This window comes from Ruditapes philippinarum, unplaced genomic scaffold (genome assembly GCF_026571515.1).
Source record: "Ruditapes philippinarum isolate M1 unplaced genomic scaffold, ASM2657151v2 ctg2285_1_1_1_1, whole genome shotgun sequence".
NCBI lineage: Eukaryota > Metazoa > Mollusca > Bivalvia > Venerida > Veneridae > Ruditapes > Ruditapes philippinarum.
The window spans coordinates 104,940-128,898 of NW_026865366.1; the positions used below are offsets into that span (position 1 = coordinate 104,940).

Consider the following 23,959-nt stretch of genomic DNA (forward strand, 5'->3'; position numbering starts at 1 on the left):
GCATTCGTTATTGTATTGTATACATGATACAAAAACATGATGATGCTTATCTTGTTTCATTGTACAAACAGAAACAGGATTTATATAGACCTTGCAACATATTATACCATAAAATATCGCATATTAAACTTAATCAGCCATATAAAATATAATTTAATTTAATATATAACATATTTTGATAAAAATACAGTATGTTCTTTTTTATGGATAATTGGATATTTCCCTTTAAATACATTAGTTCGATGTTTTGAAACTTTTAACTGTCATATCTATATTTGTAAATTTACGTTGTATATCACTCAACTTTTTATAACATACAATCTCACAAAAATTTGTATCAACCGGCAAACATACATTATAATAGGACATGATGAGGCTATGAACCCGACACCATATATGCCAAAGACGTACCATCAGCATTACGCCGCCTTTTCTCACATCTCAACTTGCCGGCATCCGTTCAAGTGGACAGCGGTTACATTGTTCAGTTTGCTACAAAGTTCATCTCCAAATGCGTACGTATTCACTTCTGTCACGGTGCTTGTTGATGTTGTAACTACAAACTGTATACTATACTATCAGGCATTAAAGATCTTAAGAAAAAAAAATCAATAATTATTGTGGTATGTCATTCAATGTGTGCAGAATAAGTGGACAACAAATGTATACATTCAATGATCGCTAAATCAAAAAAAAAAAAAAAAAAAACATCTATAATTAATTATTTAAGAATTTATTATACAGTAAAATGAATGACAAATTTTGAGTCATCAGCTTTTCATTATTTACATATTGCGGAATTCATGTTGGTACATGTGTACATTTGATTTTACAAAGGGTTACATAAAAAATGACAGAGAGTGACCATGGCTTTTTCTTTGGGAAAAAAATCGTTTATTTCGTTTATTGCTTGTTTATTTACATATAAGCCTTGGAGTCAGTCCAGACGAACTGTACCAGTGTCCCGGTGTACCACAAATATGGCATGAACTTATTTCACCATTCTGTATTCGCCGTGATGCAATTTGTGATGCAAGTGCTAAATATAGAACAATCGACGGTTCCTGCAATAACTTGCAAAATCCGCTTTGGGGACGTTCAAACAGACCACACCTTCGTTTTTTAAAACCAAAATATATGGATGGTATTTGAAAATATTGCACTCCTTGATCTAATTTCTTATTTGATAGACAAAACACTGATAATGTATTTTACTAGTAGATATTTGTCAAGGTTTGTAAATATTCAAATTAGAATGAAAAATGGATACATCTAGTTATGTTAATAATATATACAATTTTGATATTTTAGTTTATATTTTCGACAATTCATCTAATATATTAAATAAAGAAATGAACCCAGACGTATTAAAATCAATGTTATATTACAATCTCTTTTGCCATTTCTGTGTACTTCTAGATATTGGATTACCACGCCAAACCGGCGTTACAGGCGAATATCTACCCAGCGCCCGTACAGTTAGTAACGTAGTTCACAATCAAGACCCTTGTTGTCCACTGAAAGAGAGGGACCTTAGTTTGTACGTGATGCAATGGGGACAGATGATTGACCATGACCTTACAGACACAGCCATTGCAAGAGGTGCTAACGACGCCACTGTCATATGTTGTAATCTAACAAAAGATGTTCTTATGCAAAGGTAAAAAATTTGTTATAGTGGTGCAACAGCACCTTTAATATTCCATTTGTGTATGTGACACAAAGCATGAAATTCTATGAGTGTTTAGGAAATGTTACCTCGGCATTTCAAAGATTCAAATTTTATAACCCATACATTTATATGGAACTTAAAGAGCGCGTAACTTATCTTTAATATCATTTTCTTTACTACTCACTAACATATAAAATATTCATATCATACATACATGTAGTTATATACGTTGTTTGTATACCCATGATGTCGGAAAAACATTTATATCTAGGTGTCTTAAACACTCTTCTGTTGTGAATAAGGCGTGTTGTCCACAAGACATCGTAGTCTTTATCACTATTAACACAGACGCAATTTTTGTTTTTACCTTTTAACTTTTTCAGATCTGAATGTTTCCCAATTCCTATTGATGCCGGAGACCAGAGATTTCAGGAACCTTGCATGAACTTTGTTAGATCTATTGCTGGACATTCTGATTCGTGTGATATAGGTATTTTTACTTCATGCATTTTCTAGTACTAGTCTGAGAGAACTGTTACAGTAGCACCATTATATTATTGACATCCGTAAAAGTCCTGTATGCACTGGATACTTTTATAGCCAAGGATGTAGAAACATTTGTCCCTACTTATACTAGTGTATTATATATATGGTTAGTAATATTATCATGATAAATTTCATTTTAATGTTCATCATTCACTTTTACGTACTACTTTGAATTACTAGTTGTTACTTCTGCAAAGAAATGTAATTTGTTTGTTTTGTTTTGGTTTTACAGTCCACAAACATTATTTAGGTCACATGGCGCCAAAACAGGTAAAATTATTTTGGCTGACCTCGAGTACGTTATTCAAAACCACCTCACCTGCTGAAGCTAATAGTTGCGTAAACTCCAGAATTAAAACCTATTTAGATCACGCAGGAATAAACGTGTTAGCTCAAGCCTTAAAGGCCTCTGCCACAAGAGGAAATAAGGTGTAGAGTTATATAACAAGTATGTGAAATAGAATCAAATGCACAAGCAACTATATCATCTAATGTATCATCAAATTCACCATTACAGGCGTATATTTTTAATTTACCATATCGTTTTAGGTCGACGTGACCAGCTTAACCAGGCCACATCATTCCTTGATGCCTCATATTCTTTATGGTCATAATGACGAAGATGCTGGCAAGATTAGATCATTCCAAAATGGTAAGTTGGATTCAATGTTCATCTTTCACAGTAAGACTTTTTACATATGAACGAAATGATAAGAATTCAAGTGTTTTTATGTTTTGGAGTGATTTTTTGTTTGTTTTGTAATATTTTTGCTATAGTTTTATATTCGCACAGATAGAATTTATCTTCTAGAAGAGGTATATTTAACATGCCTCGTTGCACATCACATATCAAAATTACTGTCCTTATTATTGTTTGGCATTTCTTTTTTTCTACATATAGGTAAACTAAAGATGACTGACACTGGTCTTTTCCCGGCTGGTCTTGAGGATCAAACTCATTGTGAATTACAAAGTCAGGGAGATTACTGTATGAAATCAGGTATAAATAGAATCAGGCGGTATCCTCTTTCGGTAATAGCTTTCTACGAAGAAATGAATAGAAACAGCTCTATTCTTATTTCTATAGAGGTGTTGCCTAAGATATGAGCAGTGGCTTTACTAAATGAGCCGCGTCATGACAAAGCCAACAAAGTGCGTTTGCGACCAGCATGGATCCAGACCAGCCTGCGCATCCGCGCAGTCTGATCAGGATCCATGCTGCTCGCTATCAGTTTCTCTACTTGCTATAGGGTTTGTAAGCGAACAGCATGGATCCTGATCAGACTGCGCGGATGCGCAGGCTGGTCTGGATCCATGCTGGTCGCAAACGCATTACGTTAGTTTTGTCATGACGCGGCTCATATATTCAAATGTTTGTAATATCTGACCTCTTACACTGCTTAACATTGAAGAATGACATATGAAAGTACATTATAGATGACTACATATGTTAAAAATTATTTCAAGTTGATCAAATATTTCACATTGAAGTTTTTCAGATTCGTAAATTTAACAATGTGTATGTCTTTATTCAGGTGACTTTAGAATTCATTGTGATGCCCGGTTAAATACAAAAACTCAGCAAACAATATAATCCTACAGAAGATGAACCCTAAATGTTGATGAAAATCTGTCCAGGGAAACTAAAAAATTTTATCGCTGAGTATCAAAATATTACCTATTCCAGTCTTCCCCATGTTATTGGAGACAATATATAAATGGGGCTTGCTCCTTTTACCAATGGGGCTAATAAAGTTTTTTATCCATCGTGGTCCTTTTAATTTTAAAAATTTGGCCACTGCCTTCCATTTTGTCACCCTCTTACAAACACGTTCTTCATGAAACTACTGGGTGCATTCGAAACAAAAAGGGTTTCAATCCCTGCAATGGGATTTTGTAGCGCAAAGGGGACTTTTGTTGGGTTGGTTGTCGGGCATCCATTTAAGGCGGGGCGAGAAAATTGTGACACGCAGGAAAAATTATTTTTAGATATGAATGGGCGGAGTTTCGATCTGATTTCTTTGAATATTCAGCGTGGAAGAGACCATGGAATCGCAGGGTATAGTTCTTTTCCACCATATATTTTTTCGAAATTGTGAATAATATAATTCGACTTTAAGGAATTTGATTAAAATTGATTCTTTAATTTGTAATCGAGTTATTTGCAATTACTCTTTCTTTAGGGGGGAATAGCATACAAATAATATTGATACATTGCAGTTACAACGACTGGAGAAAGTACTGTGGACTTCCGTTCGCAATGCATTTTGGTACCCAGGCAGGAGGACTTGTTCACCATTCCCCAGAAAATGCTCATAAACTGTACTCCATTTACAGGTGCATCCTTAATATTATTTGCTCTAGTTAATGTCAGTGTATACTGAATTCATACGTAGATTAATTACGCTGGTACTTAAGTTAAAATTTCTCATTTTCTGACATTACCTTGGTCGAAAAAATAAAACAAATATCTTTAATATACCATTTTTCGTTCTCTGTTTGGATTGGATATAAGATATTAATAAAATATACTCATCCATTCCTAGATTAGATCATGTGTGCATTTATTATTATGTATTGATTATGTAGTGTGATAAAGCCATTGTTTATAGTGAGATTTTGTTGAATCGTATTTATTTCATATATTTCGAAATGTTTATGATTATTTACAGAATAGTATCTAAATTTAATATTTCAGACACCCAGACGATATTGACATCTTTACTGGTGGCATATCAGAGACACCTGTTGAAGGCGGTGTTATTGGTCCACTATTCAGTTGTATTATCGGTCAACAGTTCTACAATCTAAAATATGGAGACAGATTTTACTACGAAAACAATGGAGCAACTACAGGATTTAATGCTAGTTTGTAGTCCTAGCTAAACCTTTTTTCTCTTTTCTTCATAAAGAATTAGACGTCGAATTTTTCTCTTTTCTTCATAAAGAATTAAACGTCGATTATATATATTAAATCAGGTCATTTTCAAACATCAATTTAAGTTTTGCTCGTGACTATTGATATCAGGTATAATTTTAAACTAACGTTAAATGTTGAATTCTGCTAAAGCCGGTGCTAGGGGATGTGGACGGTAGTTTGCACTTTACAGTACCGTCCATGAACAAGCTCAATCAAACCGAGCCTGCAATATTTTCAATTATGTTTTGTTGGACTTTATTTAGTGATTCTTTTTTTTCTCTATTTACTACAAAATGACTTTAAATTTGATTTCGCCCACTGTTTCTTGTTTACCGCACATAATGATGAGCGACGAATTCGACGACGTTTCTAAATTCAAAAGTTCATAATTACCATGTTTAAATGTTAAATTCTGCTAAATCCGATGCCAGAGGGCGTGGACAAAAGTTTTCAATTTCAAGTACTGTCAATGAACAGGCTCAATTAAACCGAGCATGCAACATTTAAGTTTTGCGGGTTTTTTTTTTTTGGCTTTTTGTAAGAATTGTATTTCTCTGTTTCTGTTATTTTGTAAAAGGGTTTCAGATATGAAAGTTATGACCAACACAAGACAGCACTAACTGACCAAAACAAAAAAAACTAATTAACATATTGTTTATTTCAAAAGTACAAAAATATGACTTTTATGACCAACGGGCAGCAATTAAAAACTGGATCATTGACACCATATATCTTAACTTAAAATGAATAAAATAAAATGACAACGCCTCAAGCAGCTCATATTCACACCGCACAACAACATTACATCTAGTTTTTTTTATTTAATTCAGTTATAATCTGAATCTCATTTACTAGTATAAATATAACATCAACAAGGACGAGCAGCAGTCACCGAGCAATCAGCTCTCATAATTTATAGCTACTGCAAAGGCACTCAGTGGGACGCTGGAATTACTTAACATTTCTTCACACAAAGTCATTTGAACAACCGTGTCATTTACCGTGTTGGTATTTATTTGGTTGTAAAATGTGTATTTATTTTCAGATCAATTGAATTCTGTTAAAAAGATGACATTGGCTAAACTGATGTGTCTACACTTTCATATTCCACATGTTCAGATGAATCCGTTCCGAATGCCGGGTCAAATGTAAGTTTTGTTTCAGATTAAAGGGTATATAGTTGTCACATGTACACTTTACTAATATCAATATTCTCAAACATATTTAAAGTACCTGCCTTATCCAAAGCCCAATGTAGCCAAATGACAATGTCTGTGTGACAGGGTGATCTATATATACAAACAATAGGTGGATAAAAAGGCCAATATAAAACAAAACCTTTAAAACTATAGACTTTAAGGACTTTAAATTCATTTGGGAAAATGAATTTAAGATGTAATATAATATTTCATGACTGTGTTTGAAACCTTTTCATAAAAAATTGGATTTTAGAGTTTCTGTCAGAATCTCTTCACATTTTAGATTCTAAAATTCTGATATTTCTTTGCTTTAAAGCAGAATCTCTTCACATTGTAGACTCTGATATTCTGATATGTTTTACATTGACTGTAACGAATTGTTCTTTATCAATGTATGATTGTATTTTCCAGGAACCCAATGGTCAATTGCAACATGTTGGATGACATAGATTTCTCTCTGTGGCAGATGTAGCAAGAGATAAGAATTGTGACAAGTCATTGGGGACATGCTATTTAACTTTCCTATTGAATTAAAAGTTGTTGTACTGAATTTTTCTCTCTCTGCCAAATGCATTTTTCAGTCCTGCAACTGGCGCAAAAATCTATGTATGTTATCTGAGAACACATGATACCTAGGTACATTTGATACAAGGTTAGCAGTGTCGAACTTTATGACGGGTCTTCAGACACTAGCTTTACAAGTTTTATTAAATAATTTGGTTGGAATAAAAATAATTTTTGCACATATTGAACATATAAATCAATTAACTATCATTAGTTTTGGACAGTTAGTTTTATATCTTGTTTTGTTGTCATGTTTATTAAACTATTTGGCTTGTTGTATTATAATTATTATTATAGCATAAAATCGGCTATTTTTCCCTCTTTTGCCCATGTTATAACGGGACCAAAACCATGTGTTAACATAGTCACGCGCTCTTGTTATAGCCCGGTTTCATCTATGCGCAATACATACAGGGCCCAGTAAACAAACAAACAAAAAATGAAGATTTGGCCTGTTTGCCGAAGAGTCGTGCGCTCTTGTTATATTGAAATTTATTGATTCGAGGGCCTCAGTCGCATATTCCAGTAACTATGCCGGAAAAACGGCGTATAGACATCGATGCTAATCTTGGTTGTCGCCCTTTCTAAGAAACGGACAGTTGTCAATGTAAACAAATACAGTAGAATCTACCTGTCATTCAGTTTAACACTCCGATTAACTTACAAAACTAGATAAACACAAAATTAATATGAGAAAATGTTTTTTATTTATGTTAATGTTTATAAATGCTCTTTATATTTTTTGAGAGATAATGCTTAGTGCCTGATTTTTTTATAAACTTGTTTGCTTGAAAAAAAAAAACCGATTCTGATGTCACTGATCTTTTTTCTACCGTCAATCTGAAATCACTCTAAGAATTTCTGAGGGCCATGTTTTGTCTTGGGTAGAGGGTAGAGTAATGTGACGTTTTTTTTCTTGAGATAATAAATCTCCAAAGGCCAAGCTTTGTTAAATCAATTAAAATTCAAAATTTCGTTCGGTTCCGAGAATTTTCCAAGTTGTTGGCCCCGGAAAAAGTGAAACGCATACGTAAAACATAGAATTGGATAAATACCGTCCAAGCACAAGAATTTAATGTAATTGTGTTTTGTATAAACTATACATCACGAATCTGTTTGAAAATTTTATGCTATAATAGCGTCAACGCACGTTTATTTCGTGTTATAAAGTCTGCAGAGTCCCTCGGTACTGTTGGAGCCCTCGCCCTACCGGGCTCGGGCACCAACCGTTCCTCGGGACTCTGCAGACGTTATAACACGGAAAAACGTGCGTTAACCCTATATTAATATATTGATATCTTGATGTGATTTCTTAACAGTGATATAATTTGATCATCATAATAAAATCAATTCTGGTACAGGGATATGAACATAGTTTTAAAAGTGCTGATCGGGTTTGTGTAACCACAATATGGAGTTAAATAACAAACGAATCATAAATTCGACTTTTTTTCTTTTTCTGTGAAGTGACTCACGTAACATTTGTAAATACAGTAAATAATCATAATAGTTACATATGGGTTTAAAAAATGGATTTATTCTATTGTGAAGTAACACAGCTTTAAAGGTTCTTTAGAATACAAAATTACTTTGCTTTTTTAACAATATTTTAACAACAGTGGTATCAATCATTAACAAATTTTACCTGTTAAATTTAATTACAAAAGTCAGTTGTTTATGAAAAAGAATTCAAATCCATAAGATTTTGACTTACTGCAGTTGTGTGTTTAAGTTTTTCTTTCTTACACTTTGTAATTACAATACATATGTAAACATTGTTGTAATAGCTGTCCATCATATATTCCATTGGCCAGTTTTATATGAATAAGAATAAATGGTATGGTACTGGTATAACTGTGTGGTTGCGTTGTGTTTTTACCTTCATTAAACGTTCTCAAACCTTTATTCGAATGATTGTTAAAGGAATTGAAGGATGTAACACTACTTAAGCGAAATTTCATATACATGCATGTATATAATTATTCTTCTAAAACAATTTCCAAACATCCAAGAATATGTTACATATGTACATGTAAATTCGGTAATATCTTGACAAATAATGCTTTTTTATGACCTAACAATATTGATAAACTTTCAGATTTTTTATATAAAACCATAAAAGATTTGAGTAACAGGATTTTTAATCAATATGCTAACTATATTCATATGAACACTTTTATATTATCAATATTACATCAGAGGAGATGCCTCATCGATAGCATGCATAAGACAAAGACAAAGTCAAACAGTGAAAGTGAATAGTTTAACACAGAAGTTACCCGATAACTCAATCGGATTTTAAAATCTGCAGCCAATTTATACATTATAATGTTTTATTTTCAATCATGTTTTAAGTTTAAAAAATAATTTTAAAACCGTTTTTTTGGGGTCAACAAAAACCCCAAAAAACTTTTACTTATCAGCAGCAATGGTTTAGCATGACGCTCAGGAAAAATTAATTTTTCCCATCAGCAATTATTTTGGATATATTTTGTTCGTTGTGACCTCCTTACTTTGTTTTCCTTCTTTATAAAATTCGGTTAACAGATTACAAAAACGTACATTTAAAGTGAAGATAATAATTATCAAATATCGTGAATATGATGCGATCAAATTGATGCCGAGTTTCTTCTATATTTAATTCTCAAAACTCTTGAACTGGAAAGATTGAGTCTGTTCATAACACACATTGGAAGCAGTATCATATTCAATGTCTCTAAGCAATCAGTATTCAATCTTCCACCATCAAAGATCCTAACTGATCAAAGTGGTTAACCACACTAAGTGAAATTATATATATGTACATAATTATGCAAATAAAACAATTTTCAAACATCAAAGAATATGTAAGATATGTACTGCAAATATTTGTGCATATTATATTCAATCATTTAAATATTATTGTAAAATTTGACTTAAACATTATAGAAAATAAATTTCTAATTACATCCCTTTATTTACACGAACTATTAAATTCGGTAATATCTTTATAAATAATGCTTTTTGGAACCTACAATATTGACAAGTCTTAATTAGAGCATCATGTTTATGATTTAAAACCATAAAAAATGTGTAACAGGATCTTTAACACTGGAATCTGTAAGTACAACAGGTATGGGTATAAGTACACTGTAAAATTGATAGCCCTCGAAGCAAAATAAAATGATAAAACACATGTAAAATGATGATGTATTATTGTATCTTCCTGTTTTGTCGTTAACTAAACCACATTTTCATTTCAATCGAGTCTCAGGTCAAAGGTACAAGTTGAAAAAATAGTCATAATTTATGTTTCAATGTGAAATCAAACGACCAAATGAGTGTTCCTGAAACATAAATTAAAAACTGAAAGTTTACAATATCCTAAGGATAATTCAAAGTTTGGATAACGGCATATTTAAAGTTTGCGCTTTATAAATTAACAAAATTCATGTTTCAATGTGAAATCAAACGACCAAATGGGTGTTGCTAAAAACATAAATTTAAAATAAAAAAGGAATATAGTAAAGATACTAAAAAGTTTGGATAACGGCATATCTAAGGTTTGTGCTTTATTGATTTTATACAATTAATACAGTTAATGAATTAATTTATTTTCTCACTATATTCTATAAATGTATTTATATATAAATGTCCATGTTGCAAAATGTTTAGTTTTAATTTGTAGTTATAAGAATGTTTAGAAAAGAACCTTACATATAAATAATTGTAGTACTGTTTTCTTTTTTACAATAATTATTAATATTGACAAAGATTATTAAATATAGCTTGCATCAACTAGACTGTTTCTCAAATACAAGTCTGTAACAAAATTAAAATTAGAAAATCTCGATTAAAGCTTAACTTATAGTTCGGGTTTGCTGAACTATCCTCCCCTTTTTACATTGATGGTGGCACATTTTCATCATTTATCATTTCTTCTTAAGACATTTTTTGATCATCATTTTATAGTTTACGAGACAATTTTTCAATCCATGCACAATCTTATTTTAAATACTGAGATAGTTAGATACAATACATGTTATTACAGTAATCAAAATGCAACATGAGTTATGTATTATCATTATTATTATTATTACTATTTTTATTAGTATTATTATTATTATTACCCCGGTATTATTATTATTATTATTACCCCGGTATTATTATTATAATTATTATTACCCCGGTATTATTATTATTATTATTCTTATTATTATTATTATTATTATTATTATTATTATTATTATTATATGAATAATGCATTGTACAAAAAAAATACAGACAAAACTAACCTTTTGAAACTAATTATTTGGAAAAATAATATAAACATTTCAAGGTATACATCTTCAGCGTGCAGCATTTAATACTGTGTTTAATACTAAACTATCTTAATAAGTTAATACTAGTTCCTGCAAGTGTGTGATATTAATTTGAATGATAAATATTTTTCCTTGCAGAATCGAAGCTATGCAATTATGCAAAGTGTTGATATGCCTTGCTATGATATATGGCGTTTCAGCTCAATTGACGTCACGTCGTTTGTGCTATGGAAGTGCTTTAAGTGAAACAAGGTCGGTGATTGCCGACGCTATTTACAGGGCCACTATGACTTTGCAACGGCAAAAGGAATTGAATATATACTACAGAGATTCAGGTAAATTGTGTGAAGGTTCATCAATCTATTAACTTTCATGTTCGTATATTAAAAAAAACCCAATTTGGTCACCATTTACAATTTTTTTTATTATCTGTCCCATTTGGTTTTTTTGATTATGATTTTCTTTACACGCGCAAATTCTATGGACAATTTTCACTATGATCAAAATTTTCCTTCCATGGCGCTACAATAAGAAACCTCTATTAACTTTATTAGCTAATCCTTCCCTCAACTAGAATTGCTGTAGTTTTTCATTCAAATTTCTTGGTTGGGCTAATGCATGTATATTAGCCCATGTTATAAAAATTCTATTGCCCTGTACAAAAAACCGGTCTAATCTTCACCCAAACTTAATACATATCCTCATATTTAAAAAATGCGGTTTTCATGACGAGCACTTCAAAAGGTTGCGGAGATGCTGTTTGTTTAAATGTGAACTTTCACTTATTTATATATTACTTCATATTTCAATAATTATTGTCTCTTCTCATTTTTATCATTGATGTATCCAATGAAAGGAAATAAATCTTTATTACAGTGGTAAACTTGAAATATTATCTAATTTTACAATTTGTTATAAAGAAGAAAACATACATGTATTAACCTTGAAACGGCTATGTTAGACAACTACATTAACAAATATATATATTAATGAAACATATTTCTTTTTTTTTTTGTTAATTAGTTACCTAAATCATTAAAGAAACAATGAAATTAAATTTCATGTCGACAACATCTAAAACATTTTGTCAGAGTTATGGGAGCAATATAATGTTTTGCTAAACTAGGTGTTCAATAAATAATTTCCAACTCACATTTAAAATATGACCAGCAATATGGTAAAAAATATTGATTTTGGAGTTAAGCTTGATTTCATTGTTTCTTCTTTTTTTCGTGAGCTTTACATTTTTATTTCAGTCAGATTTGTATGGTTATCTATATGTATGAGCTATTTTAACATTGTACTGTCAACTAAACGAGTAAAAATATATATGGACTAAGTGAGTCATATTTTAACTAGCCACCGGGCGAATCCAATATGTCTATATAAAGAAACCTTTGGTTGTAAGGAACAATGCTATCTGTTTTATATTCAAATCATATTTATGAATAGTTTAAAAGGTGAGTCTTTATTTATTATATTTTATTATGTTTCCCATTCACTTAGCATGTTCGGTGTTTGCAAAATGTCCACAAACAGTCATTTACTCTTTTGCAATATTCATAGACATTGTCCGATATTTTTCATCCCGAATGGTATAGAGAAATGAATGTCAAACACACAGCCATCTACTGTTGGCCAGGGACAATATTAAGTTCAAATGCATGAAGCATATAAGACGGTTACGTGATACAATCAGAAATAGGGAGAGGATGCAATTGATAGAGAGTTAAACAATAATATTTTAAGGGCTGTACTGACTAAAATATATATTTTATACTTAAGGACATGACGAGTTAAATAATCCTGACGCACATATGCCGAAGACATGTCATCAACATTACGCCGTGTATTCCTTTTTACGTCAACCGGCAGTGGAGGAAGCCGACTCTGGGACAATAGTGGCACTCGCTGTAAATGATATTTCTGAAAGGTTTGATATAAATTGTATTGGCTTTTCCGTAAAAAGATTTGTAACCGTAATGTTTAAAAGAAATATTATTATATGCACTGAATGCAATCATAATGTTTTGCAATTGTTACTATGCTGTTCTAATACATAAACAAATTAAATGTATTTAACGAAATATATGCATAATAGTGTCGGTGCATAATTATTATATTTGAATAATTTCATAATTTTCGTCCTATTTTGTGAAACTTGGCCTTTGTTTATAAATCGCGAAACATGCATATACAAATTAAGTGCAGCATAAAATGTTCAAAATTATTGCTAAAAATGCTATTTTTAGGCTTGGAGTTGCCATAGACGAATTACGACAAAGTCATTGTGTGATGTATTTTTGGCATAGATACATTGCACCGTTTTGTACTCGTCGTGTCGCCACTTGCGACCCAAATTCTAAATATAGAACTATTGACGGTACATGCAATAATCTAAAATACCCGCTATGGGGCCGTTCGAACAGGCAACACAGACGTTTACTTACACCAGTATACGAAGATGGTAGGTCATACGACATTATTATTATTATTATTATTATTATTATTATTATTACATGTAAAAAATAGAAAGACAGATTCAAATGAAATGTGCTTTATCATTTAAACGAGTAATAAAGTAAATCTATTTAAAGATAAACGTCCTAAGGATATCATCTCTGTCTTCAAAGTTCACACCAAGGACGTCATGTCACATCTTAATACCTTTATCTTATTGCTCTTATTAGTGTGAAGTTAAGCCGTAATCCATGTAAGTGATGGTTCATTCATCTTGAATTAAACTTTTGTCAGAATCTTCAATTTTGTTTCATGAGTCATGACTCAATCTTTCAGACAATGTTGTTTTGTGCAGATATATATGAACTAAAAACTATATCAGAAATAGCATTTCAAAATGTATTGTATATATATACTCATCTACTGAGTGAAAGATTTGATTTGATTTCAATAAAATTTACTATTACTGTTGTACTCTATGATTTTGTCATATTATTATCTTGTCTCCTTTTAATTGTTGTTTGAAAGATACATTGAAGAGAAAATCATGTTTTAGTACAGAAGTGCTGTATTAAGAAAAACGATTATAAATGAAATATTTACATGTATTTAAAAAAACAAACAACCCCAAATCATTCATCCAATAGGTAACGGTTCACCACGGCTCAGAAGTGTAACAGGGGTTGCGTTACCGAGTGCAAGAACAGTTAGCAACGTGGTGCATCAGCAGTCGGCATGCTGCCCTTCCGAGGAAGAGGATTTATCTCAGTTTGTCCAACAATGGGGTCAATTATTAGATCACGATATTACTGACACAGCATTTGCAAGAGGGGCCGAGAATTCTGCAATCGTGTGTTGCGATCTAGCTCCTGAGCTTGTCAGTGAACGGTAGAGTTTTTTAAGTTTTCTTTTCCATACTTACGCAAATACATGTTCAAAGAATATATAACTCGTTTTTCAATACAATATAGAATTAGCAATTAGATTAAATAAAATTTCAAGAAGTATCTTTCCCAAGAAGTTGATTTAAAACGAGTTTTATTTAGCTTTATCTTAATTTATTGCATATGCATTTGCTATACATACTTCAAAAATAAATCATTTGGACATACACACTACTAACGAACATATATACAACATTTTTTTTGAACATTTCAAAAATCTTTTCATCTAAGTAAATATAGAAATAAAGACAGGACGATAAGCTGATAAACATGGATCAACTTGTTCTAAAGTTGTTCAGCATCTATGTAAATACATGTATGTTGTATATCATGAAATACTTTACTTATATTTTGCGATATATGGCCGCAAGCAAATACACATATTCAAATGATACATAATGTGATTGACAAGTTCTATAGTTACTAAATTCAATCAACAATGTGCGTTAACAATATATCATAACCTGTTTAAGTTGTTGATAAATAAATGTACTTAGACAATGTTTTCGTTTTTCAAGAGAATAGTATATATACATAGCTAAATTTCTTTCAAGTGATATATTAAAACATCAAATTTATGCAATGAAGGTGCTACATATAACTTAATATATAATCAGCTATCAAAATTTCGTTTCACCCTCAGAATAGAATGTTTTCCAATACCCGTTGACCCTGGTGATGAACGCTTTAGTAATAGAACATGTTTGAACTTTGTTCGTTCTACAGCAACACCGGATGACTTGTGCAATATCGGTAAGTCGTCTGATTATATCAAGAGCCATGGTTTGTAAATGTCATATATCATACAAAGCGCAAGTAAATGTTAAATTTCTAAGAATTCAAAACAACAGTTAACTGTGGTATGATAATCGTTTACTTATTTATAAATTTTGAGAATATATTGTTGGTCTGATGCTGCATCAAAACTTTGAATTTCAAATCGTATTAACATTGATAAACTCATAACAATGTCATAGTTTTGCATTTCCTCAATTTGTAAAATTTTGGGACAATTTAAGATCCCTCGAAATAAATGAAAACAAAGGAAACAACTGCATAGATTACAATCTAAGAATGATTTGGAAAGTGCAACCTCTCTAACGCTTCCTAGCACCGACTGGCTAAACCAGTATTCATTCTTCAAATGTATAACAACCAATAACTCCAAAGACAAGAAAAGTATAACAATACTGCAATAAAGTACGTGGCAACATTTTGTAGCTGCCAAATACTTAAGTTCACATATATAACATTCTGCAATTTTCTCTCACTTGATAGGAAGAAGAAATCAGTTGAACCAGGCAACTTCCTACATAGATGCGTCATTCCTATACGGTCATAATGTTGAGGACGGGAACCAGTTACGAACTTTTTCGGATGGTAAATAGCAAAAACAATTGTTCCGATGTTAAAAGCAGCAACACTTTATAAATTGCTTTACACTGCTGTACTATAATGTGTTATGTTATTATTGTCACACGTTTTTAAAACAATATCTATGCATACTAAATAGACTGGTGTTTATGATATGAAACAACTGGATTTATCAAGAAGCCATAAAACGCTTTTGGTCTATATGACAGGCAGTTATTTCTCCTTGCATTCTGATTTTAAAATCTTAAAGCATTTATCGTTAAAAATACATGGAAATTGCAAAGTCAGTTTGATTGATTCTTTACATGAGGGATAATGAAAAGGTGCAAAATCTCTCATGCTCCTTAGCACCGGCTTGAACGTTGAATGTTGGAATAAATGATCCCGAGAAACCAGAAAAATATAACAACACTGAAGTGAAGTACAGGGCAACTTTTTACAGCTTCCACACGGCACTTGACACCTGCTGTTGTTTAAAGACTTTTACTATCTATGGTTTGTTTTTGACCGTTGAATTATTGGTTTGAAAAATATTTTATGTATTCCATTCACTGTTTACACATAAATTAGCAAACTGATTCATATGAAGCAATGACAAATATACTTTTAGTCTTGAAATGAGGCGAATAAAAATAAACTCAAGAAATTTCATTGACTTTAGATATATTTTGAGCATAAGAGTAACTTTAATTCAGAAACATTATATACGTTTGTTATATACTACATGTATTTATATATACCATTTATAGGTAAAATGAGAATGTCAGAGTTTGGACTGTTTAGAGGAGGACAAGTAGACATGATACATTGTCAGCTCTCTGGTCAGGACGAATATTGCATGAGATCAGGTACAGTAACTGTTACTTTTAATGTTGTTTCTTGGTTTCAAAATTGTTTTAATATGCTATCATATATGAAAATTTATAACAACTGTATGTGACAGTACATGCACATGACAAAGATTGATATTAGTGATGCATTTATCTTGTGCTATGCTTTGGCTTAGAGCCAATAACGAGATAAAAAAATAGATTATTCATACATAACATGCATTCATTATTCAGTTGTTCAAGTCATAGTCTGTTGTGGCAGCCAATGTTTCTATCCATGAAACCATGACAGTATTGTTATGATATGCACTGTTCGCTGTTCAGTCAGTTCGTACGAAAGTTTTCCACAAAATGTTTAATGTTTTTGCCCTGAATGAAAGATGGATACGTTCATTTATGATATTTAGCGTGGTGAGGTTTTAATAGCCGGTGTTTTTTAAGGTTTGCACTTCCTTATCTATACTTGTGAAAAAGGATAGTGACAAAGTCTGTGAAACGGCTACATATCAATGTCTTTATCAATGATTTACCATAAAATCTTTTAAAGATTTATGAAAGATTGATCATATTACTAATATATCTATTTATGTTACTAATAGCATATAATTTCAAACTTTTATCAATCAAATTACAGACGCTTTCACTGCATCAAACGATTTGTAATTGCTACAAGGCATTTTATGATTTATAAGTAGCTCTACTAATGAAAATTGAGTTCTTTTAAAGTTATATCAGCTATATACAGTATGATTCTTTTGCGGTTCAAAGATTTATCAAAGCAACAACTTACATATTACATATTTGTGACTGTTGTTAAAAATAAGCCCCAAAACGACCGTTTTCTATTGATACATATTCAAACCTGTCAAGGATTTGTATTATATAGTGTAACATTGCATTTTGTAAATGAGATTCATTAAATTTTACCCTTTTGTTATTGAGTGAGACGAATCAAAGTGGAGCACCGCACTAAATTATGGTATATACCGGACAAGGCACCTGAATGTATCGACTTTTTAACCTAATATGTTTAATTCATCTCTTCATACCAATTTATATACGATCAGGAGTGAAAAATATATAAGCGCAAAAGGGCGATATTCATCTTATTTGTGATCATGATTTCTTGCAACTGTCAAAATGTACTGCTCCAGCACTGTACATGTAGTGAGTTCAATCCTTTGTTATCTTTCTTGCAGGAGATTTTAGAATACACGAAATGCCAGGTTTAACTGCTATACAAGTTCTGTTTCTACGAGAACACAATCGCATCGCTGGTATATTACAAATGTTGAACCCGCAGTGGTCAGATGAAGAATTATACCAAGAAACTAGAAAAATTGTGATTGGTGAATTTCAACACATCACTTTCACCACATGGCTTTCAATGGTTTTGGGACCTGACACTGTAAAAAGATTGGGCCTGAGTACTTCACCCTCAGGTTATAACAATGTGTACAACAAAGACATAAATCCGACAATAACAAATATATTTAGCGTGGCTGCCTTCAGATTTGGACATACTCTTTTACGAGATCACGTGGTCGTAAAAACTAATAAAGAAACTTTAGTGAAAAATGAAAACGCATTCAACCGTCCTGCTTTAATTTTTCACGAGATGGGCGAAGGAAATTCGCACGTGGGTCAAGGATTAATGTTTAACCCATCAAGCAAAGCTGATGGACAGATTGTTGAAAGCGTTAGAAATAACTTGTTTTTAGATGACAATGGACTAAGTACTGATCTAGTAGCTTTGAACATACAACGAGGTCGTGACCACGGTGTTCCGAGGTAAGATGTTCTTGCTGTTTTATGTCCACAATCGTATTAGGCACATACACATTCAAGTATTTTCAGGGACATAAAATCCTTCATAAGCTATATCTGTATTTTGGAATACATCTTCCTTACAAATTGCGTTTTGCCTGAAAACATTTAGGTTTTATTTCATATTTAATTTACAAAGGGAATATAGATGGTACATACAGTCACAATTTAGAATAGTTTCATAAATATAAATATCCAAAAAGACGAAATTCTGTAATTGTACGCTTCATCTTTCCCCTTTTTTGTTTTGTTTTTTGTTGTTGTTTTTTCTTTTGATTTTTTTTCTCTCCATTTCTGTTCTAGACTATTTAGTTTTAATACGCTGAATTAGGACATGAAATAAAACATGATTTATACAAACGTTTAAATTATGAGGTACTCGTTGTCGAAACGTGGGCAAAGAGCAATGTTGAATTCTTGCCTTTTCTTTGATCGACAATTTTGCATTGTATTTACCCTTTGCTCTGTCCTAATTGTTTTAGCAGCACATGAAAAACTGACAAAATTTGAGAATTTTGAATCACTTACTTGTTTGAGCGACATGTATACTTTCTGATGTTGATTCAAAATCAATTGTATTTCTTTTTCTGCACGACACAGTTATAATGAGTGGAGGCGTTTTTGTGGTCTGCCGTACGCCTTTCATTTCCAAACCACTGCTGGAGGTCTGATAGACCACTCTGAAGCGGACGCTGCCAAATTAAGTTCAGTTTACAGGTTTGTGTTTTATTTTGTCCCCTGCTGTAGTATTTTAAACACACATCATTCAAATATGTAGTCCTATTTGGGATAATTAGTTTTTACCGGCCAGCCTTGCTAACTCTAAATTGGTGTCCTTCGGCATCCTTTTGTCACCACTGTGGTTTCAAGCCATGTCTTATTCTATGTAGGTGCCCAACCCTGTTTGAATATATGCGCAAAGGTGGACCTGAGCTATTCCTCTAACAGGAAAACGTAAAACTGGAAAGTCGCTATAACCTTTAGAATAATGATATATCTTAAAATCCTATTAATATTATACATGTATACTGTTAAAAGTCTAAATCTCTTTATATGATGACTGTATTACAAATCAAACAAGCTTATGTTATTATATTTCAGACGCCCAAAAGGTTATAAATATATTTTGACAGAGAACTGTGATAGAGGGAATGGATATCATTTAAATCAAACTAATACCATTTAATGGTTTAAACATGCTGTTTATTGTGTTTCGTTGTTTTATGCCAGGGAGTTACAACAAAATAGATTTTTAAAATTGTGTATCATAACAATCCTGCCCCAAAATGTTTTCACTATTAGTTGAAATAATTCTATATGATATAATATTAGTAATAAGAATTTTGTGACAGCGTTATATTATGTATGCAAAGGCGATAGCTTGCATAACCTATAGCTCTTGTTATGGTTATATGGCTAACAGTCGTTTTTTTACACGCCGTGTTGTGATCAATCGATATAATTATTTATTTCAATTTTTATTGCTTGAACAATTACTTCTAATTGATAAAACTATAAGCAATGAATTAATGTATAAGAATTAATCATAGACGCTATGAATAACCAATGAATATCGTCTTAATAAAACTCGCAGATTAATAACATGAATAACACATTACAGGGAGCGTTGAGGATATAGATGTGTTTCCGGTGGTAATTTCCAGAGACCCATTGCTGGTGCTGTCCGTTGGGCTGTTCTGTTTAATTGCATTATTGGATTGCAGTTTTCAAAATCTTAATTTGGAGATAGATTTTACTACGAGAACGAGGGAATACAGGATTTTACTATCAGTAAATTATTTAATATTTCTATAATATTGAATTTCCATGATTTACATTTTGTTGTGACTTTGAAAAAATAAAAGATAGTGGAAATTGTGAAAATCAGTTTCCATAGATTCCCTTTATCAATGTACGTTATCTTTAATGAGAAATTCTCTTTCATGTTTAGTTTTAAGTTTAAAGATGAAAATATTTAATCCTTTAATATCATTATTATCATAATAATGACTTATTCATTTTTTGTTTGAATTACTTTATTGCTGCTAAATTGTTATTTGCAGCCTTCGTAATATAATTATTATGTACTGTATTACTTTTTAGCAGTACACAGTACACATTTAAATTTTGACGTTTAATGACGATTTGAAAATTTCTAATAACTAGGGTAAATTTTTTGTAAATGATTTGTTGTTATGTTAAATAATAAACTTAACGGTTATATGTGTGAATTATTTTCTGTTGGCGTTAAAAATGAACCGGCTATAAAATTTGTCACGGACTTTTGGGACAACCCTCGTATACTGTTAAAAGTCTAAATCTCTTTATATGATGACTGTATTACAAATCAAACAAGCTTATGTTATTATATTTCAGACGCACTAAAAGGTTATAAAATATATTTTGTACAGAGAATGTGATAGAGGAATGGATATCATTTAAATCAACTAATACCATTTATGGTTTAAACATGCTGTTTATTGTGTTTGTTGTTTTATGCCAGGAGTTACAACAAAATAGATTATTTGTATTCATAACAATCCTGCAAAATGTTTTCACCTATTAGTTGAAATAAATTCTATATGATATAATATTAGTAATAAAGATTTGTGACAGGTTATATTATTATGAGGCGATAAGCTTGCATAACCCTATAGCTCTTGGTTATGGTTATATGGCTAACAGTCGTTTTTACACGGCCGTGTGATCAATCGTATAATTATTATTTCAATTTTATTGCTGAACAATTACTCTAATTGATAAACATATAAAGCAATGAATTAATGTATAAGAATAATATAGACGCCATGAATAACCAATGAATATCGTCTTAATAAACTCGCAGATTAATAACATGAATAACACATTACAGGAGCGTTGAGGATATAGATGTGTTTTCCGGTGGAATTTCAGAGACCCCATTGCCTGGTGCTGTCGTTGGGCCTGTTTTTAATTGCATTATTGGATTGCAGTTTCAAAATCTTAAATTTGGAGATAGATTTTACTACGAGAACGAGGGAAATACAGGATTTACTATCAGTAAATTATTTAATATTTTCTATAATATTGAAGTTCCATGATTTACATTTTGGTGTGACTTTGAAAAAAAGATAGTGGAAATTGTGAAAATCAGTTTCCATAGATTCCCTTTATCACCTTTATCTTTAAGAGAAATTCTCTTTCATGTTTAGTTTTAATTTTAAAGATGAAATATTTTATCCTTTAATATCATTATTATCATAATAATGACTTTATTCATTTTTTGTTTGAATTACTTTATTGCTGCTAATTGTATTTGCAGCCTTCGTAATATAATTATTATGTACATGTATACTTTTAGCAAGTATATGACACATTTAAACTTTTATAATTGATTTGAAATCTGCGATTTTTAAGTGTTGAATAACAATACCTAAACTATTTTTTCAGATCAAATAAACAGTATAAAGAAGATTACAATAAACAAGCTGATATGCTTACATTTTAACATGACACAAGTTCCAGTTGATCCATTTCGTATGTCAAGTGATTCGTAAGTACATTTTAATATTTCGTATGTCTAGGGATTCGTAAGTACATTTTAATATTTCGTATGTCTAGGGATTCGTAAGTACATTTTAATATTTCGTATGTCTAGTGATTCGTAAGTACATTTTAATATTTCGTATGTCTAGGGATTCGTAAGTATATTTTCATATTTCGTATGTCTAGTGATTCGTAAGTATATTTTCATATTTCGTATGTCTAGTGATTCGTAAGTATATTTTAATATTTCGTATGTCTAGTGATTCGTAAGTATATTTTTATATTTCGTATGTCTAGTGATTCGTAAGTATATTTTTATATTTCGTATGTCTAGTGATTCGTAAGTATATTTTCATATTTCGTATGTCTAGTGATTCGTAAGTATATTTTAATATTTCGTATGTCTAGTGATTCGTAAGTACATTTTCATATTTCGTATGTCTAGGGATTCGTAAGTACATATAATATTTCGTATGTCTAGTGATTTGTAAGTATATTTTCATATTTCGTATGTCTAGGGATTCGTAAGTACATTTTAAAATTTCGTATGTCTAGTGATTCGTAAGTACATTTTAATATTTCGTATGTCTAGGGATTCGTAAGTATATTTTCATATTTCGTATGTCTAGGGATTCGTAAGTACATTTTAATATTTCGTATGTTTAGTTATTCGTAAGTACATTTTAATATTTCGTATGTCTAGTGATTCGTAAATACATTTTCATATTTCGTATGTCTAGGGATTCGTAAGTACATTTTAATATTTCGTATGTTTAGTGATTCGTAAGTACATTTTAATATTTCGTATGTCTAGTGATTCGTAAGTACATTTTAATATTTCGTATGTCTAGTGATTCGTAAGTATATTTTCATATTTCGTATGTCTAGGGATTCGTAAGTACATTTTAATATTTCGTATGTCTAGGGATTCGTAAGTACATTTTAATATTTCGTATGTCTAGTGATTCGTAAGTACATTTTAATATTTCGTATGTCTAGGGATTCGTAAGTACATTTTAATATTTCGTATGTCTAGTGATTCGTAAGTACATTTTAATATTTCGTATGTCTAGTGATTCGTAAGTACATTTTCATATTTCGTATGTCTAGTGATTCGTAAGTATATTTTCATATTTCGTATGTCTAGTGATTCGTAAGTACATTTTAATATTTCGTATGTCTAGGGATTCGTAAGTATATTTTTATATTTCGTATGTCTAGGGATTCGTAAATGTCCCGCAGTGAATGCCAGATGGACTTCGGATTAACCAAGATTCATTTCTGTTTAATTAATACTGTGATTTCCTTACGATTATTTTTACTACAAACTTTGTTATTTATAATTATAATCTGTCAATTTAATAATAATTGATGTTTTATTCGTTGCAGAAATAGAAAAGTAAACTGCAGTGAAATAGCAGACATAAACTTTGAAGAATGGAAGAGCTGATGATGCAAGATTGTGCCAAATCCACATTAAATCCAAGGCGTCTTATATATTCACTTTATTATATATTTATTTATATATTTATATGAATGGTGATTATGGAAATGCGTGTTTTATTAGACCTGAATGTGTGTATGTTAATGTCGTATGAAGTTTGTGCTTTATATTTATTAATGGAGTTAGCTTAGTTGACCTTTTTTGTAAAAAAAGAAAACCATGGCAACATCCAGTATCAAATCGGGCATTGGTAGAATTGATAACTTAAGACTTATGTAATTTATTTATATTTATTAATATTATGTGAAATACAAATATTTTACCGGCATCATATTATTTGTTTTCATTTGCCT

At 31.1% G+C, this 23,959-nt stretch overlaps 1 protein-coding gene across 1 annotated transcript; it reads left to right on the top strand.

Moving 5' to 3' along the window:
* The first annotated feature begins 625 nt into the window (after positions 1-625).
* Positions 626-23,908, top strand: LOC132728754 (peroxidase-like). The gene is made up of 20 exons (XM_060714424.1): positions 626-663; positions 930-1,144; positions 1,420-1,660; positions 2,056-2,162; positions 2,768-2,825; positions 4,439-4,555; positions 4,917-5,086; positions 6,184-6,286; positions 11,341-11,537; positions 12,988-13,135; positions 13,455-13,669; positions 14,310-14,550; positions 15,250-15,359; positions 15,885-15,986; positions 16,730-16,828; positions 18,010-18,601; positions 19,238-19,354; positions 21,510-21,676; positions 22,067-22,169; positions 23,552-23,908. Exons 1-20 carry the CDS (start codon positions 626-628, stop codon positions 23,610-23,612), a joined length of 3,201 nt encoding a protein of 1,066 aa, XP_060570407.1. The 3' UTR covers positions 23,613-23,908.
* Positions 23,909-23,959: the final 51 nt, after the last annotated feature.

What these genes read in the sequence shown, in the direction of transcription:
- LOC132728754 (XM_060714424.1), top strand. Translation starts at nt 626, where the DNA reads ATGTCATTCAATGTGTGCAGAATAAGTGGACAACAAAT. An exon ending in AAAACCAAAATATATGGATG is followed by an intron (nt 1,145 to 1,419) that starts GTATTTGAAAAT and finishes GTGTACTTCTAG; the next exon opens with ATATTGGATTACCACGCCAA. An exon ending in CGAATATTGCATGAGATCAG is followed by an intron (nt 16,829 to 18,009) that starts GTACAGTAACTG and finishes TCTTTCTTGCAG; the next exon opens with GAGATTTTAGAATACACGAA.